The sequence below is a fragment of the Prunus mume genome, linkage group LG5 (assembly GCF_029339155.1).
Source record: "Prunus mume cultivar Tortuosa linkage group LG5, ASM2933915v1, whole genome shotgun sequence".
Lineage (NCBI taxonomy): Eukaryota > Viridiplantae > Streptophyta > Magnoliopsida > Rosales > Rosaceae > Prunus > Prunus mume.
In genome coordinates this window covers 6,636,730-6,656,787 of record NC_142702.1, presented here as the reverse complement: position 1 = coordinate 6,656,787, position 20,058 = coordinate 6,636,730, and the positions used below count along the sequence as shown (strand labels likewise).

The window sequence follows — 20,058 nt, the reverse complement described above, 5'->3', positions numbered from 1 at the left end:
TCTTCCCATCAGGTGTTGTATTAGAATACTGGGTGGCGATACACAATTATAAATACCATCTCTCTCTCTCTCTCTCTCTCTCTCTCTCCCCAATATAATTATGGGTTATGGGTTTTGTGGGTGTGGGGGGAGGAGGAGGGGTTTGTTGCCAAGAAGGAGGCGAATGGGAGAGAGAGAAAGAGGGGGAAAACAGAAAGGAGGAGGGGTCTGTGGGGGAATGGGGGAGAAGGAATTAGAGGGAGGAGGGGCTGGGTTTGGGTCTCATGATTTTTTTTATGTTTTTCTTCCATTTCTTCTAATTTTGTATTTATTTTAATCCTATTTTTATTTGTTAATTATGAAAAGTCATATTTATCCTAAAATTTAGTTAAATCTAACAGAAAATTAGACAGTGGGACCAATTTGACTAATAATATAGAGTTGATAGACCATTTGAACAAATAATTTAATTGAGAGACCAAAATGTAAATCGGGTATAAGTTTGAGGACCATTTGAGTAAATAACCATTCCAAGTAATTTTTAGATATTCTGGGTACACCACGTGATTGGTGTACCATCCAATAGACCTATGACATAAGGAATATTTCCAATGCAACCAGCCACATATCATAAAAAGAAATGAAATAAGTTGGAGATTAATTCCACATGTCATACGTCTATTGGATGGTACACCAGTGCATCTTAACATATAAAAATTTCTTCAATTTTCGTTAACAAAAATAATCACACCATCTATTCTCTTAGATTTCTCATTAAATTTAGGTGGGTTTTAGTTCCCACCATTCTGAAAAACACTAGATAGCAATTTCCATCTTTATAAGCTTGTGCGCCAAAATTGAATTGAGTGAAAATTCAATTGCTCAATTGTGGAAGGTTGGTGGACAGACAAAGTGGTACAATGAAGGTGAGATGTCACAGCGTTCATCAATTGAGTTGGCCCACAAAAAGGCCTAAAATTGTAAATATACATAAATTCCGAAAATATAAAAAGAAGACGAGCAGAATGATTAACTGGGCAACAATGGTTTCCATCCCGTCATGCTTCACCAATGACACATGCTAAAAATGACGAAAAAAGCAAACAAAACTAATGGTGGGTCGAATAGTGCTAACGAAAGTAGAGCTGAGGGACCAATACAACCATTTTTGAAATTAAAGGACCAAATTCCGGTATAAGTTCAGAGGCCAGTCTCCTAATAAGCATATTTTGTGGTTATTTTTTTTTTCTAGGCTGAAAGATATTACACAATGTAATTTCCTTTAAATTTATGTTATTTTATTATTTTATATAATTTTTTTTAAGAATTGGTTGATTAGTAGGTGGGTCCCACAATAGAAACGTCAGTATTTAACGATTGACCACATAATCAACTTAACGGAAAGATGAAATTGGACGATGTTGCAAATATAAGGATGTAGATTGATAAAATTGATACTTATTGAGAGCCACCCCAAACCTGTAGGGTGTCTTTTGTCATTAGCCCTATTTAGTCATATTCATTTTTAGCACTAATGATATAAATAAATTCTACAACATTTAATTTTTACAAACAAACCCAAAAAAAGCCCAAAAAATGACAGTCCCTTTGAATTTAATTTTGATTATTAAATTAATATGATATCCTATTGAGTGTTTTGGGTTTTTTTATGAGATTTTTGGGGTTGGGCTTATTTTAAGAAATTGATGGTAGTTTTGTAATTTATAAGAAGTTAAAAGCCTCTTTGTTATGTAGTAAAATGGGTCTTATGTGTGTTTTTAAAGTCCATTTCATATATTTTTGTTATAAGTTGGGCCCCAATATAAGGTATAATAGTGAATCTCCTTAAAAAAATCATTGGGGGCATCTCCAAACAACAAATTAAGAGTAAAAAGTTCAACGACATACTTGAAAAAAAATCAATGAGGGCATCTCTGAACAACAAAGTAAGAGTAAAAAGTTCAACGACATACTTAAATACAAAGTTCATATATTAATGCAAAATGTTTTCCATGAAATATATTACAATCTTCCTCGACACGTAAGCATAATAGCTTCATTACCAATGCCATCAAATATATATACAGGGAGCTTCAGTTGAGGGATCTCTCAAATAAGTTTATTTGAGGGATACCCTTATAGGGCCTACTTTGTATTGTATTGCACTAATCCAAACTGTCTATTTTGTAGATACTTATTCAAAGATAATCTATACAAAAAAATTACTTGAATCAGAAGAAATTCAAAGATAATTTATTTTTAAAGGGATTGGTCGGTAAGATAAAGGGATTGGGAGGGGCTGCTAGGTTTTTAAGTTTTTTTTTTTTTAAATAAAGATAATTTATTTTTAAACATTTAAAATAATTTCTCCAAAGAAAAAACATTTATTTTAAAACTACCTCTCCCACATCACATGATTTAACGATTTTTATATGAAAAATAATGGAATGGGGGAGATTGAGTCATAGAATAGATGTTCAGGGGGAGATTGAGTCATTTAAAACATCAGGGGGCAAACTAAGACCATTTCGAAACCACATGGGACATTTTAATAAATAAGCGTTTTTTTATAACAACAACGACGACAACTACCAAAAAAAAAAATGTATATCAATAGTTTTATTTGTTAGAAGTATGCCCTGAAAGCCAATCATTAGATGAAATCTTTCATGGAAACTTTACTTAAACAAATTATTTAGGTTTACACAAAAGGACAATTATGTCAACAGAGGTGACGGTCCATGCTTGACCATTGACCTATTTGACAAGTCCATGGATTTATGAGATAAGGAAAGTGAGATCTAATGAGGTTAGATGCAAAGTGACCTTTCCCTATAACTCAAACAAAAAATGTTCCCTATCATATGAGCGTTCAATTGGACATTGACGAATCACAAATTTCGGTATGCACTCTATGTGCTCAAACATGAGGATGACTAGTCTCGAGTCATTCATGTATGGATACTGAGATAAGTGCGTAAGTGCTTGCTAGCAAGTGAGTTCACTGAACGCAATCAAACTAAGAAATATTGTATGGAAGTTTTACTTGTATGTCAAACAAGATTTCTTCGGTTGCAATGATGCGAGGTTAATCCTTAAACCTGAGGCACCATGGTTGTCTTATTGAAGAGTAATCGATCTCTGATTATATCATAATTTGAGCTCATCATTGGGCTCAATTGAACTTAACATCGAGATTATCGACAAGTCCATAGAGGTAAGTGAGTGTACGACAAGGGATCTCGACTTCCAGTAAGAGTAAGAGAATGTTCTAAGATATGATTCAAGAATCTTCGCCCGGAGTTGGAGTGCAATTGAGAAAGAGTGTTCCAATTGTGCTCATATTGAATCATATAGAAAATAGAGATCACGTTAGGGATTTGACATGAATTTCATATCCTACTAACGAGATCAATAACATTGTGAAATAGAGAAGGATCGATTTACGTTGTAATTTCAACTAACTGGGTTCTCCTAATATATTATATATTAACTTGAGTAACTGTGATATGTTGCTAGAGGTCACTCACAGTTTGTTGAAGTCTTGAGGATATTCCGTAATTAGGTCCTCATAAAAGGAGGAGTAAAAGGGAGTTTTAATTCACAATCGATAAAAGAACAAGTTCATAATCGCCCAGGGCCTTGCTATAATTAAAACCTAATGGATCGCACACCCATAAGTTTATAATTTGGACAGATAATGGAAGATGACAAGATCAACAAGTAATTCAATTAATTAGATTAATTGATTAGAGAGAGAATTAATTAAAGAAGTTAATTAATTACGTTGAAATAGAATGAGCTTTAAAATAGTTTGAGAAATTAAAGGTCCATGGGATTTTAGTAAAAGAGTCTTTAAGAAGAGATAAGTGGGATAAGTTGGACTAAGACGCCCAAGAAATGGGCCACCTCCCTTAGTGCTCAAATGTTGAAGAGAGAGGGTTCTCCCATGTGTTCTATATATTCATCATGTAGCTCATCTTTTCTCCTTAGGGTTTTGAGTCTTGCAAAGATGAAGAGGAAGTGGGAAAGCATAAAATCTCTCTTCCTTAGGCAGGCTAATCGGTCACAAGAGAAGTGTTGCTAGCACTACAAACTTCTCGTGTAGTCATCTTCATTCCAAAGGAAAGCTTGGTGTGGAGACTTTGGAGGTCACTACTTTGTGGCTTGGAGGAGAAGTACAAAATGGATCCTACCACAAACACTTGGTGGAATACTTGGGTTGGACTCAAGTTGTGCTCTAAATTTAAGTTTCTATCTATCTCCTCTTTTTAAATTCAAGTATAGTAGTTTGCAATGCACATCAACCCCTTGAACTTTAAGATCCTTTAAAAGGTTTTATTTTTAGGCTCTACGATTTTGCTTAAAGTCTTCCGTTGCCTATCAAATGAATTTTTGATAATCTAAATGTCTAAATGAACTTCGTTTTTTTTAGAAAAATACAATACTTCCTTCATTATTTTTACCTTGGTTTTTTTTGGGGTAACAACAACGACAAAAGCAAAAGGAGCAAGAAACACGTTCTTATCAAAATACACAACTTTTTGGTCAATAAGGGTAAAATTGTCCATTCACCTATCAATTTAAACATGCCCAACAACTTTGGGCTTCCTAATTGAGCTTTTCCAAATCAAAATTTAAAACTCACTTACCAATGACCAAACCCAAAATAAAAATACTCCATTTATCATATCCTTATTAGTAAACATTTTTATCAATAACAACTAAGTTTTCTATTATTATTATTATTATTATTAGGGAAGGGGTTTACAAAAATATGCATTGAGTGTGTGAGTATTTCGAACCTCTACTCATATGAGTGGAAGTAGAAGAACTCAACCAATTGAGTTATACTCTACGAGCAATAATGTAATTATTTTATGGGCCATGTAGCTGTAAATAATTCATAGCACTCATAGTGGTCTAAATTTATGTTACAAGGTTAAAAAAAAAAATGTAAAAAAAATTTATTATAAAAAAAAAAAGGCCCAGCTGAGAGTGTGAGACTGATCACGTATATGTAGCACAGCAACTGCTGGGGGCAAAAGGGAAAATTACAGGTTTAAACAAAAACCATAAATAATAAGCATAATATAGTAACCCGGTAACTAAGCATCTTCAGTGCTTATTGACGAACTCTATGATCCCAGAAATGAGCCCCTCAGTTTGGGCAGCTGTTTGTGGGTCCATATCCACAGCAATCTTGTTAAGATAAAAGCTATGAGACATCCCAGGACTGATCAAAAGCTCCACTTCCTTCCTAGCTTTCTTCATAGCCTCATAGTACTCCATCTCTGTGTCAATAATCATGTCCCTCTCTGCAATACAAAGAAGAAACGGAGGCAGCTTCAGGCTATCCAAATCCGGTGCTCCATAACCCATTGGACAAGTTATCGGATGGTCCTTTGTGGACCCCACCGGCAATGCCAAGCTCAGAAACTTGTCCACCATGTCAATGGTAAGCATAGGCGACTCTGGCTGCTCCAACTCCGACCGGCTCCTCACTGCCCGAACAAAACCCGGGTGGATTGGGATCCCGCCCGCTAGCCTTAGCGGACTCAAATCCGCCTTCCCAGCTCGGGCGGCAACTTCATGGACGAGGTTACCACCTGAGCTGTCTCCTATAAGAAAAACACGGTCAAAGTCGCCGTGATTGATCAGCCACGGCTCGTATGACTCGCCTTTGGCTAGGGAACGGAGCCAGAGAAGAGCAGAGAAGCCATCGTTCACGGGAGCAGGGAGGCGGTGCTCGGGCGCCAGCCTTAGGTAGACGGAGACACAGATGGCTTTGGCGGAGCGAGCAAGCCTGGTGTACATGTGGTAGTACATGTACCAGTCAGCTTGGCTTATGCAAAAGCCTCCTCCGTGGAGGTGAAGTATTATGGGCAGCTTGCTCTCGTCCTCGGGGTTTGTTTCCGGCAGATAAATTCGTAGGCGGAGGTTTTTGTTGACGAAAACATCACGGGTTGCAACTCCGTCAATGAAGTCGTCATGGGGTGGGACGGGCTCAGTCATGAACTCGACCTGAGGAGGTCCAGTCCATGTTCGGTCGACTGAGCCGTCGTCGAAGACTCTAAGCCAACCGGACACTTCATTGACAACTACTTTCTGGCAGACCATGGTCGATAGCTAGTCAAGAAGGCTTTGAGTGTGATAAGAGTATTATGGTAATGCGGTGGATGTGGAATTGAGAGACGACCCTTTATATAGGAGTTGGAAGTGTGTGAGAACTGAGAAGGTTGTCAGAAACTAAGCAGAAGCTTCAACGCGGTTCAACGCGGTTCACATTTTCAAAGATGGAATAGTGATGAAATTGTCTCTTCTTTTTTTTCTAGTGGCCAATCGTCAAACTAAACTAATACAAAACAATAGTCATCACCAACTCGATGAAAATAACAGTTGAATTAAGCGACACCAACTTGTTTGCATTTGATGACAAAGTTATGAAATAGATAAACTTATTTATATTTTCTGTGTTTATATTTTCATGACCTTTGCAACAGAATTGTGTGGAAATTTCAGTAAGAATATATGTATTACATGCTTGACATTTAGTCTTCAATTACTGCAATATATTCGTCTTCGCGATCCGTAGATGAGCCGTTAATTAATGTAGAGGAAATAGATTTTACTCTAGTCTTTTGCACGATAGGATACACGTGTGAGGTAGAGGGAGGACTAATTTGTTTATTGTAACTTTAAATAATTACCACCAATCACGATATTAGAAATTAAAAATTTACTAAACACTTGTGATAGCAAATAATTTATGTAACATATAGGTCATATCATATGGGCTACAGAGAATATTTTAAAAATACTCTTACATATAATCATGCAAGTGTTAGATTTTACATCTCAACAAAAAATAAATAAATTGGATTTTGTACTTGGGAAATATTGGCCGAGTCTTAATGGTGTGACGTGTCATGAATATATAGCCATAATTGAGTTTGTTAAGGGCCTGGTGTTAAGATTTAGGCTTGAATAAACAAAACCAATTATTAATTAAAATAAGGGTTGACTTGATTACCAAACAAAACCTTATACGTACGTACTTTCTGTGTTGACATTGTAGTTGTGTTTAGACGACGTGGTTGGGCTTAGGATTAAGGGTTAATGTGTTGAGTAATGTGATAGTGATTTTAACTGTATTACTATCCAAGTACTTCAAGCTTCTCCTCTTTCTGTTTATTTTCTCTCTTGACAATTTTTGGTAGGTTGGTTTGTTGTAAGTAGCGTCTTTCAATATGGTAGAAACAACCCACTGCTTTACTCACTATAAAATATGACATAAAAATAAAATCTTCTTCTCATCCTCATGAAATTAGTGACGATTAAATGTGAAGTTAAAGGAATGATAATATTTTTTTTTGGGTAAATACCACGAGGTGTCCTCATACCTGAAGAGTGGGATTAATCCCCCCTCGGGATTCGCTTGCCCCTGGCCACAAAGTGCTTCCAACGGGTTTCGAATCCTTGTCATTGAGGCACTAGGTAGCTCGCCAATTGGAGGTGGCAGTTTGCCAACAGCACCACACCTTATGGTTAGGAAGGATAATATTTTGAATGAGCTTGGAGGCGGGCATATTCTCTCACACAAGTACTCTCGGAGGATTAATCTAATTGAGAATAACAAGACTATGAGAACTGAATTGTTCTCTAATAACTCACATGAGAATCAAAATTTGCATAGCCATTAATAGCATCAATCCACTTCAAGTCTATATCAGAACCACTGTACAATTTAGTCAATAAAAGTCATCATTAAAAGTGTAGATTCAAGTTCAAAAGATACCTACACCCATTATATGGTTAAATTTTCCAAATCCTCTTTTCTTTCATTTGATTCTCATCTCGGTTGCACCTGTCACTTTAATTTGTGGAAATTTAAAATTTGTGAATGCAGCCAAGACAGCCACCACCCACCCTTTCCAACATATCAAATCCTTAGGAGCTCATGAGAATTTGAGAAGAAATTCAGAGCATGACTAACATCCATATGTTGAACAGAGTCATCTTGACTTGGCGTTAGAGCAACTCCATCCATTTGTCCTTAGCCATGACAAAGGGGAGGTAGGGCAGCCATTATTCACGTGAATAGTAGTTGCTCTTGCAAATAGTATTTTCCGTTTCCACCCGTTGCCATGGCAAATGGCAATTACTATTCATTTTTTTATTTTTTTCACAACTTTTTTTACCTCAATAATTAATTTGGATAATATTTTCGGGTTCCTACGTGTCAATACTATTCATATCTCATAATCGGATAAAATTTTCAATTTCAAATTTCATATAACTCACATTAGTCTAATTGAGAATAACGAGACTATGAGAATTGACTTGTTCTCTAATAACTCACATTAGAATCAAAATTTGCATAGCCATTAATAGAATCAATCCACTTCAAGTCTATATCAGAACCACTGTATAATTTAGTCAATAAAAGTCGTCATTAGAAGTGTAGATTCAAGTTCGAAAGACACCTACACCCATTATATGGTTAAATTTCCCAAATGCTCTTTTCTTTCATTTGATTCTCATCTCGGTTGCACCTGTCACTTTAATTTGTGGAAATTTAAAATTTGTGAATGCAGCCAAGACAGCCACCACCCACCCTTTCCAACATATCAAATCCTTAGGAGCTCATGAGAATTTGAGAAGAAATTCAGAGCATGACTAACATCCATATGTTGAACAGAGTCATCTTGACTTGGCGTTAGAGCAACTCCACCCATTTGCCCTTAGCCATGACAAATGGGAGCTAGGGCAGCCACTATTCACGTGAATAGTAGTTGCCCTTGCAAATAGTATTTTCCGTTTCCACCCGTTGTCATGGCAAATGGCAATTACTATTCATTTTTTTATTTTTTCACAACTTTTTTTACCTCAATAATTAATTTGGATAATATTTTCGGGTTCCTACGTGTCAATACTATTCATATCTCATAATCGGATAAAATTTTCAATTTCAAATTTCATATAAATTAAAAAAAAATTGGCTGGTATTTATAGAAAAAAATTCATTAATTTTTGGGTATTTTTTAAAAAAATTTCTGAATTTTTTCCAGTATTTTATTGCAAAAAAATTGGCTGCCGTTGGATTGCAGAAAAAATCGATCGGAGAGCCCAGACGACACCATGTGGCAACAGAAAAAAATCAAATGAGTGGTGACACCACCTGCGTTTTGACCTCGGCTGAACTGGCCTTCGGGCCAGCCAAGTTGTGTGGGACCCACTCCAGCCCGTGCTTGGGCTCACCGCTGGAAACCAATTTTTGCAAAAAACTCCCCCAACCCGAGACAAGGGGCCTCGGTGGAACTGCTCTTAGACCAGAAGAAAGAACAGACCAAACAGAGTCATGTTGAGCGAGTGCAAGTGCTGACAAAATAATGAAAAGAAAAGGACGTTATTGCAATAAGGCTTTGCCTTCAAATATGGTGGTGTTGCTTTCACTTTATATTTTAGCTCTCAACTACTTTATCTGTTCTTTAATGTTTCAATTTATCTTAACCACTACCACCTCCACCCACCTCACTCCCTCCGCCACCATCACTACCATTCTCACCTCCTCATCACCACCGTCATCACTCTTAAACTCTCTGTTTTTTTTATTGCTATAAACTCCATTAAAATCAATAACAAAACCTAACAAACTTAGTTCAAATCTATACACGAATTCAATCGAAATCTATGTGGAGTTTGTAGAATTCAGTCAAACTCAATCAAATTCAATTAAACTCCATCAACTTTATAACTCTTTTAAAATAAATTAAAAGAATAATTTGTTACAAAAAAATTAAAAGAATATTACTTCGATAATTATACATAGATAGCACTGCTGCACGTTATTAGGAGATATGGTGAGTTTAAGCACTAGCCATTGGAAATTTCCATGCATCTTTTGTGTAGCTTCTGCTTAGTCTTCATAGCCTTTTGATTTTCCATTTCCTTTTTCCGTTTTCTTTTCGCTTCTTTAGTCAACACCATTCAAAATGTCACATAACATAAAGTAATACTTCTCAAACACGTGTCCCAAATTACAAATTTCGATTTAATTGTTGTAAATTTAAACAACTAGCTAGACTGCTATAGAAGGTCAACAGTCAACAAATCTACCGTGTACGACGTGTAGTCCATACTTGCTCTCAAATATATTATTGGACCAAAGTTTGCCCTCTCACTCTGCTTCAACACGTTCCCCTTGGTAAAAGTCTTCTGCTTCCGTTTTAGTCCAAGGGCAAACAACATTTTGCCCATTCATTCAGAAAAATATACCTTCAGGTGTTCAGATTGTATTGTTTCTTAGGAGGCATATAATAAATTGCATGTGCATGCAGCATGACAATGTCCCAAGTTTAGGAGTGAAATATGTTTCTTTCTTGATTTGGTGTGCCTTATTGCTTTGAGTAAGTCTATATATAGTTATTCTCTCATTCAGATATTCACACATTATTATCATGTTGATGTTATTGTAAGCAGAAAAGAAAGCATGGAGGGATAGTAGAAAATACGTAACGTCTGCACGATAATAACGCCCGGACGTCCCGCATAGAAGAATTTCTATATATATATATATAAATATATCAATTCATATTATGATGAATTTTATTTGCTTCTAACAATAGAAATCTCATATTTTACTTGAATGTTGGTAATAAAGTGATTTAAAATATTGGTAATATAAAAAAGAAATTTGCAAGTCTTTTGGTGCTTCATGTTATCGTATTGTATTTTATTACTTAAAGAGAAGTATTAATCTTAATCAAAAAAAAAAAAAAAAGGAGAAGTATTAATCTTTTAAGACACATATATGTTGTGTGCGTGCGGAGTGTCAATTTCATATTTTAAGTGAGATTTTTGTTGTTTAAATCAATGTTTCAAAATGATAGTTTGATAATATAGTACGTTAGACAATAAATAAGAGCAGCTTTGGCCCACTCTCAAGGTTTGAGATCCCCAGCAGCGACTCCTCCGGCTTTATCACCAGCTGTTTAGCAAGTTGATCCCTCATCAAGTAACGAGGCACCCAAATGATTGCTGACAGATATTTAGAAGGATTTTGGAATATTACGCCTGGACCACTCTATCTAAACACCAGATTGCTCTGTGAATTTTTTTGCCAGTAGACCACTATCTTCACCGGTGGGCTCTAAGAGAATAAGAAGTGTTTGTTGTCTTGTTGAAAGCTATTACTCCACCCTTTGTACCAGGGTTGTGTACCCAGATTTTCACCCAATGGAGCCAATTCATTACTCAAAGCAATTGGTTGGCCCTCATAACTCTGACCAACCAACAACAATTGACTTGCCATAAGACCTTTATCAGACCTTAGTTGAACCACATTAACTTCTCTAAGATTCATTTGAGTTATTACGTAAGATTCAAATCTTATAGCAGTCCCATCTCCCCTAAACACAGCTTGTATGTCTATGTTATGTTAGCTTTTTTTAATGAACATTTATACCCAAAAAAATCAAAATATGGAGTAATAATTATGAAGGTAAATTATAATTAAAAAAATCAAAAATCAACATTTCTACCCAATTTATAATTTAAACAAAATTGAAAGAAACATAAAAAAATTGAAGTAGTGATTATAAAGGTAAATTATGACAATTGAAAGCAAAAAGAAAGAAAGAAGAAAAGAGAGAAGGATATATGAAACCGAAAAATCAAAAACGAAAAAAGAAGAAAATAGAAAACAAAAAACAAAAGGGGTAGTAAAACATTAAACAGAGAAAAGTTGCTGTTAGAAAAAAAGAAAAAAACTATTTTTTATCTAGTTCAAACGTGAACTGTTGGATGACCAACAATTAGGTCCAGATGGAATACGGGCACGAGTACAAGGCCCAGCTTCGGTGGGCGCGCTACTCTATGCTGATGTATGCTGCAGCTTTTCAAAATGTGGGATCCGTTTGGATTATAGAGGGCTCTATCAGAGTCCATATATTTTAGAGATTTCTCCGATGGGGCTTTATGATATCGAAAAGGCTATAGTGCAGGGGAAGTTACAAGGGATTCATTTTATAGTTATCAGATCAATCAAAAGGCTAGGGACAATTGAGATAAAGTTTTACAATCGGGTAGGTGAGGAATCCAAACCCGAATTTAATACCCAGCATTGAAGTTGGTCCAAAAAAAAAAAAATTTGAGATTTGAATAGAAAAAACCCATAGCTCTAATAACCGAAACCCATAGCTCTGAGACACCACTAAGCTCTGAGAAACCCATAGCTTTGAACAAATGACGGTTGAAGGCAACTCTTAACAACAGTTGAGCGCCACTCCATTCTCTAAACCCTGAAAAAGTATTTACTTTGAATGGAGTAGGCAAATGAGTGGATTCCGAAACCGTGAAAGGGGCGAAGCAATGGAAGGGCAAGGAGCGAAGCCGTATTCGTTGGAAGTGATAGGCTCCATTTGTGGAGTAAAGCCGCACAAATACCCCACACAGACACCCTACGATTGTTCAAGAACCAACATTTGGTGAGTAATTTATGGAATTTGAGTTCATGGTTAGAGTAACGGTTTTCCCCAATTTGTACCATCAATGTTGTTAGATTTGGCATTTCTTGTTTGTGCTTCACTTGCATGTTAGTTTTTGCTTAGGTATATGTAAAAAAATCGAATGAAAATCATGTCAATAACATATCAATAATGAAATGAATAAGATAATGGTGGTATTGAATTGAAGGAGGCCCTCGAAACCTTCCACATTTGAAGCAGTGCAGAGTGTAGATTATCTCTCTAGCGCTAGAATATATATTTTAAATAAATATTATTTCCTTTGTTAGTAAATTTGCCTCTGAAAAATGAGAACAAATAATAATAATAAACTCGTGAATAAAAATGCAAAGCATTTGAAATAAAGGTTGGTCCATGACCATAATGGCTGATTGAAGGAAAAGCTAAAAAGAAAGAAGGATGTGGTAATGACGTAGCAAGCAGATAGCAGAGCATATGCTTTGCTTTGCTTCCTTCCACCATCTTTCTTGTTTATTTATTTATTTTGTTTTGTATATGAGATGACAATAATTGTCATGTGTATGAAGTGCAGAACTTGCCCAAATTGCACTTACACTCACTCATGCTTCAACCATTGATTGGAGTATGAGAATGAAAGGAGATTGATGAAATTGACAAAGGAAAAATAAATTGATAAATAGAAAAAATATTTTTGGTAGATTAATTGAGAAATGGGTGAGTATTTATAGAGTTTGGAGTGATTTTTGGAGTTGGATATAATTTAGATTAATTTGAAATATTATTTTGACCGTTGGATTTAAATTTGAACCGTTGGATCTTTTTTTTGCCATTAAAATAGCTTAGATATAATCTAGATGGTTGATTTAAGTTACTATTAGAATATAAAAATAAAAATAAAAATAAAAAAACGAAACCAAAATGCGACACTTGGTCAACTATTGCGTCAGGTAGCAGACAACCACTGCAGCACGAGCCCAATCTGATTATTTACACATGGGTTACGCCAGTAGCAGGTGGGCTCGATTGAAATTTTTTGGGGTCTAGGCAATAGATGGACTACTATTTGGCCCCAAGTTTGGGTTTTCCTAAATTTTGGCATCTTCATTTTCTTGAGTTGGGAGAGTTTTTGTATTTGGCCTCATGGGTTGAAGATGGCCTTAGAGCATCCACAATGGGAGGGTGTATAAGGGGGTGTATGTTAAATATACACCTATTGTCACCGGAATTATCTCCAATGGGGAGATGTAAAGGGTTGTAAACATACATCACTACCATGGAGATGTAAAATAAAATGCACATTTGCATCTATTTTTACATCTTTTGTAAGCGGGACTCACCTGAGAAAAGAGTGGAAAAATGAAGAAAATGAGATGTAAAAGTGGCTTTACATCGTTTTTATTGGAGCAAAAAATGTATTTACACCTTTCGGAGGTGTAAAGGGAATGTAAAAGTGGCTTTACATCCCCAAAAATACACTCCCCTATTGTGGATACTCTTAGTAAACAAGAAATATATATATATATATATATATATATATTGGCTCATGCTGTTAATAATAACAACCTTCACTACATATATCATTCTTTTTCACTCAAAACAACGTTTTTAGTTATAAAAAAAACATTATGTATTTCCAAATTTACCTTGGCAGAAACTAAAGAGTCAAAACTCATTTGAGTTTTCCACTTTCTTGCTGCTGCACGTGCCATTTTTTGTTTATTTAATTCTTGCACCACCTACTTGTGGCAGCAAACACTGCCCGCTGCCAAAGCCACCCATTTCCCACCCCCTCCCCTCCCAAAGAACCACCCACCCACGACACAGCCCAATCTCTGCCTCTCCCTATCTCCCTCTTTCTCTCTACCTCTGTCTCTCGCATATTGGGATGGTGAAGAAAAAACATCCATGACTTTTTCTCTACCTGATTGTCGCATATTTGTCTTCTCTACCTCTGCAGACCTTTTTTTTTTGGGGTCAAAATCTCTACACTAGTTTCCCAAATCATGAAGGGTTAAACAATTTTTATTTATTTTTAACAAAACCAAGAGGGAACAAGAGAGAAATAAGAAAGAAAGTGGAAGGGGAAAGAGAGACAGAGAGAAATAAGAGAGAACAAGAGAAGAAAAAATAAAGAGGAAAAAGACGGAAAGAATCGGAGAGGGAAGAGGATAAAGAAAATCAGTGACAGAAAAAGGGAGGAGGGAAGAAGAAAGATAAATGAGAAACATAAAAAAAAGTTTTGGGCGGCAAGCATGGAGATGTGATGGGCAAAATGCTTTGGGTAGAGCAAATGGCAAAAACAAAGAAGTAAAATAATCATGCTAACCCACCAAACCCACGTGACCACTTCGGGAGCAAATGACAAAAACAAAGAAGTCAAATACATATATATAAAATTTTGGGGCCCCTTTAATTGGATGCCCATGGCCGTCGCCCTCCGTGCCCATGGGCCGGCCTTCTGTCTAAGTCCAAGTCGTTGCAATGAATAGACCAGCAAAAACAGACAAATGAATAGACCACTTGCAAGTAAGTTCCTTTCGTTAAATCCATTTGTCCGTTCTTCCTTTCTTGCAAGTCTAAGTCATTGCATTTGGCTACTCGCGAATTTCCTCCCCCAGGGTGCAATCCCAGTCTTTGTCAACTTGTTCAGCCTTCATAAATTGGCACTGCAACAAATTATTCAATCATTTCAGGTTTTCAATCTAGGGGGAAAAAAGAAAACGAAAAACACTTTGTAGATGAAAGGAACTTGTCTGTTTTCTGTGCTCATGGAGAGAAGTCGTTTCCTCTTGTCAATAACGTTGTTGCTGGTACACCACAGTTCTATATGTACAGTAGGTGCAACACAAATCAACATCACCACAGACCAGTCTGCTCTTCTTGCACTGAAATCTCATATCACTGGTGATCCTCACAGCATCTTGGTCAACTGGTCAACCACCACCTCCTTCTGCAACTGGGTTGGCATCACTTGTGGTGCTCGCCACCTCAGAGTAGCATCATTGAATCTCTCATATATGAGTTTCACAGGCATCATTCCACCACACTTAGGCAACCTCTCATTCCTTGTTGCACTAACCTTAAAAAATAACAGCTTCCATGGTACTTTGCCCCATGAATTGTCCTATTTGCGTCGCCTGAAGTTGATTAGCTTTGGATTCAACAATTTTATGGGATCCCTTCCATCGTGGTTTGGGTCCTTCCCCAAACTTCAAAGCTTCAATTTGTATGGCAATCAGTTTTCAGGCTCCATACCTGTGACTAACTTCAACTTGTCTACATTGCAAGACATAGATCTAGGCATTAACAAACTATTAGGTACCCATGTTATGTGTCAACAAGCTATTTAGACTCTATTGTTGATCTATCATTATGTTTTAACATCTTGTTATTAATCTAGAAGCCCGATGTGTTCCTTTTTCTTTAGAAAATTAGGCTAATTTTTTCTTACTTGCAGGTCATCTAATACTAAAAAACTCACACTTGAATAGATTTATGTATTAATTTGATTTTTAATACTATTCATGTTTATTTTTTGCTATACTCCGATAGTTTTTACAAAACTTGCATTTATGAAACTAGGGACTACCTGTTGTAGGCTACAAACGATAAAAACTTGTTGGGCGTTGGGGAATAATGGCATAATAGATTGTAAATAATGAATAATATATATTCTAAGTCTTTGTTTGGAAAACATAGCAGGTGCAATACGAAGGGAAATAGGGAACTTAACAATGCTGAAGGAGATATACCTTGACTCCAACAATTTCAACGGTATATTTGTTGCATTGCCTTGCCTTGATGTGATCCGGTTATATTGACTCAACTATTGTTAACATATACATGTACATATATCTTAATGATTTTTCAGAAATTCCAAAAGAGATAGGCCATTTAGATCATGTTGTGGGGTTGTCTGTGGAGTTGAATGCCCTCAAAGGCCCTGTTCCTGTGGCTATTTTCAACATGTCTTCTTTGATTGTGTTGACTCTAGATGGAAACAGCTTGAGTGGTGGTCTTCCAAACAATATATGCCAACATCTTCCTAGTCTTCAAATCTTGTGTTAGTACGAAATTTGTATTGTCATTTCCTAGACTTGTTTACTGGATGTTTTGGCACAACTCATTCAACCCCATACATCCGAGGCATGACTTGACCGATATGAGAAACTTGACTTCAGGTAAATCATGACATAATCATGCATTCATTATAGGATTCCTAGTTGGAGTTTTTTTCACTCAAAGTATTTTTATCTTAGTCTTATTTTTAATAGGATTAGATTTTATCTCTTGAGATTACTTTCCTAGTTGGACTCTATTTTGATTTAAGTTAAAATACTATTTTTCATCCTTGACTTGAAAAGGACATTTCATTGATACCTATTTGATCTCTTTGATAAAGATTGTTATCTTGAATAACAATCCTTGCATAAGTTGACGAATTATATAGTATTAGTGGTCTCAATGGTTTTTGACGTTCTTCATTTTGTGCCCATATTGATTCACAACAAATAGTCATAGTTGAATAGCTTAATTGGGTGTTCATATTGCATCAGGTTAGAAGTCTTAGTTGAATGGGTCTTATAGTTGCATTGGAAGTGTAGTGACGTGGGGTTTCTCTGTGCTTTGAATAAAAGGATTGTTGTTCCTTTTCATGATGAGCTTTTTCAACGCATGAGTTTTTGAATATATTGAATCTGTTTTTGTGAAAGCTGGAGTTCTTATTTTTCTTAGATAAATCATCAAGTGTTCCTTGTCTACTTGGTGATTTATCAAATCCTTTCATCATTCATATTGCATTCATATGCACGTCGGTGACTCATACGGTTGAGGGCACCAAGACCGTGGTGGCGGTTTTCCTCCGGTGAGCTTGAAGCAATCGTGGCCGATTGCGTTCAACATAAGGAGTGTCGAAGATCATCCCGTGACAGAAGTTGAGTTACGAAGAAGTCGGTAAACATTATCTAGAATGTGTCTAGGATAAGTGTGTGAGTACTTCTTGTAATCATCGTTCTATAGTGGATTTGTGTTGGGTGATGAGTCCCGTGGATTTTCCCAGGTGGGGTTTTACCACGTAAAATAATTCTCTGCGTGTTCTTTTATTTTATGTCCAGTACGTTACAGGATTGATAAGCCATATCAATCCTGCTACCGAAGTTTATTTTTATTTATTTGATTAGAATCTTAAATTGGCCTATTCACCCTCCTCTAGGCATTTTGAGTCATTCTGCAGGTATTTTCTGGGTCACAACCAGTTTGATGGTCCACTTCCATCCAAATTATGGCAATGCAGAGAGTTTCTTAAACTTAATTTGGAGGAAAACAATTTCAGTGGAAGCATACCAAAAAATATTGGGAACTTAACAATGATGAAGGAGATATACCTTGGCAAAAACACTTTGACGGGTAATTGATATTTTATTATGTTGATCCAATTATGATTTATCTTTTTTATTTTGGTTGCATAATTTATGGTTAATTATTTAACTGTACTTCATATTTTAGTAAATGAGTGAGATAGTTAACCATGAATATAACAATTTTTTTTGTCAAAATCGCTGGAAAATTCATTAAAATGAGTGAGATAGCAAGGTTTACAATCATGAATATAACATATTGACTTGCCTAATGAACGTTCTATCTAAGTCAATATGTTCAAATCTAAGGTTAACCAAAGTAAGAAGAAAAAGAAGAAGAAGAAGAGGTATAAACACATGCAAACAAAAACGTGTTTTACAAGGGAATATGACATTTTGTAAACCATATATTTTCATCCCCAAATTATGGTCCGATTTCTTAATTTGTTTCAAACACAAAACTTTTTAGATATTTCCGTGTAAATATTGTTGTATTAATTAATATTATGAGTGTGACATTTTATACTAAAGGTTATGAATGAGTAGATAGCATTAGATTAGATTACATAAATCCATACGAAGTTAAACATGCAACGGTTGTGACATTGGGGCAGGAACTATGCCAAATGAGATGGGTGATCTTTAAAATTTAGAGTCTTTTGCAATCGGTGGTAATAATCTAAATGGCCAAGATAGATTAAAATAGGTTGAATTGTCGTTTCTATCCAAGTCAATATTCTTTTCAACTAATGCTAATGCTACAACGTTTGTGAAATTGTGGCAGGCACTATACCAGACGAGATCAGTCATCTTCTAAATTTAGAAGGTTTGTCAATCGAACAAAATAATCTCAATGGCCTCTTCCCATCTTCAATCTTCAATATCTCCACAATGAGAACACTGTCGCTTTCTTCTAATCAGCTATGGGGTAGCCTCCCAGCAAACATAGGCCTTGGGCTTCCAAACCTACAACACCTTTATGTAGCAGCAAATGGCCTCAGCGGAGAAATCCCTAACCTCTCCAATGCTTCTACGCTCATCGAGATAGATTTGAACCAAAACTCATTTACAGGGTTTATTACGAGGACACTCTGCGCCTTAACAAACCTTCAGTGGCTTAACTTAGGAAGGAATAATTTGACGATTGATACTTCCACTCCAGAAGCAAACATTTTCTCTTGTTTGTCTAATCTTAGAAGTTTGACAACACTAAGCTTGTCCATTAATCCGTTAAATGCCAGACTTGATGATTCCTTTTCGAATTTCTCTACATCGACGCTTCAATATATTTATTTAAGAAATTGCAGCATGAGAGGTAACATTCCCATTGGTATTGGCAACATTAGCAGCATGGTATCCTTAGACCTCGGAAACAATCAATTGAGTGGATCAATTCCACCTTCATTAGGAAGTCTTGGAAATCTCCAAGGTATGAACTTGAATTACAACCAATTGCAAGGTTACATCCCATATCAACTTTGTCAACTATATAAACTAGTTTACTCACAGTTGGCTAGTAATCAGCTCTCTGGTTCTATACCTTCCTGCTTGGGTAATTTAGCCACATTTCTAAGATATTTGTCACTAGAGTCCAATTTGTTGAGTTCCACAATACCATCTACTTTTTGGAGACTTGCCTATATCTTACATGTAACCTTATCATCCAATTCTCTAATTGGACCCCTCTCACAAGATATTGCAAAGTTGAAAGTTGTGGTAAACCTAGATTTATCAAATAACCATTTATCTGGCGCTATACCAAGCACCATTGGGGTCTTTTGGATTTGAAGTTTCTATCCTTGGCAAATAATAATTTGGAAGGCCCTATTCCAAGTTCATTTCACGACTTACTAAGCCTGCAATTCTTGAATTTATCCAGAAACAATCTCTCTGGAGCGATTCCCAAGTCTTTAGAAGCTCTGTCACTTCTCAAGTATCTGGATTTGTCTTTCAACAGGCTCCAAGGAGAAATCCCAACAAGTGGACCATTCCAAAACTTCTCTGCTCAATCATTTGTGTCAAACATTGCATTATGTGGTGCACCCCGACTTCATGTTCCACCATGCAAAAAAGGTACACTTGAACCAAGTTGGAGGAAAGCTAAATATATCATCCCAGAGATCATATCAGTAATTCTCCTAGTGGCCTTCGTATCTATATTTGTACTACGCAGGAAAAGAAATGTGGAAGTTGCAGGAGAGGCTACCTCGTTGCCTCAACTTCTTTGGAGAAGA

General features: G+C 36.2%; 2 protein-coding genes across 2 annotated transcripts; one reads left to right on the top strand and one right to left on the bottom strand.

Moving 5' to 3' along the window:
* Positions 1 to 4,855: 4,855 nt before the first annotated feature.
* Positions 4,856 to 6,173, bottom strand: LOC103330884 (strigolactones hydrolase CXE15-like). The gene has a single exon (XM_008233496.3). It carries the CDS (start codon positions 6,097 to 6,099, stop codon positions 5,098 to 5,100), a length of 1,002 nt encoding a protein of 333 aa, XP_008231718.2. The 5' UTR covers positions 6,100 to 6,173; the 3' UTR covers positions 4,856 to 5,097.
* Positions 6,174 to 15,098: 8,925 nt separating this feature from the next.
* Positions 15,099 to 19,563, top strand: LOC148916749 (uncharacterized). The gene is given in 6 exon segments (XM_089052674.1): positions 15,099 to 15,785; positions 16,170 to 16,241; positions 16,339 to 16,528; positions 17,701 to 17,873; positions 18,609 to 19,513; positions 19,516 to 19,563. Coding segments are annotated over 6 exon segments (1,968 nt in total). The 5' UTR covers positions 15,099 to 15,205.
* The last annotated feature ends 495 nt before the right edge of the window (positions 19,564 to 20,058 follow it).

Bases quoted from the DNA above. Each gene is read 5' to 3' on its own strand.
- LOC103330884 (XM_008233496.3), bottom strand. From the start codon at position 6,099: ATGGTCTGCCAGAAAGTAGTTGTCAATGAAGTGTCCGGTTGGCTTAGA.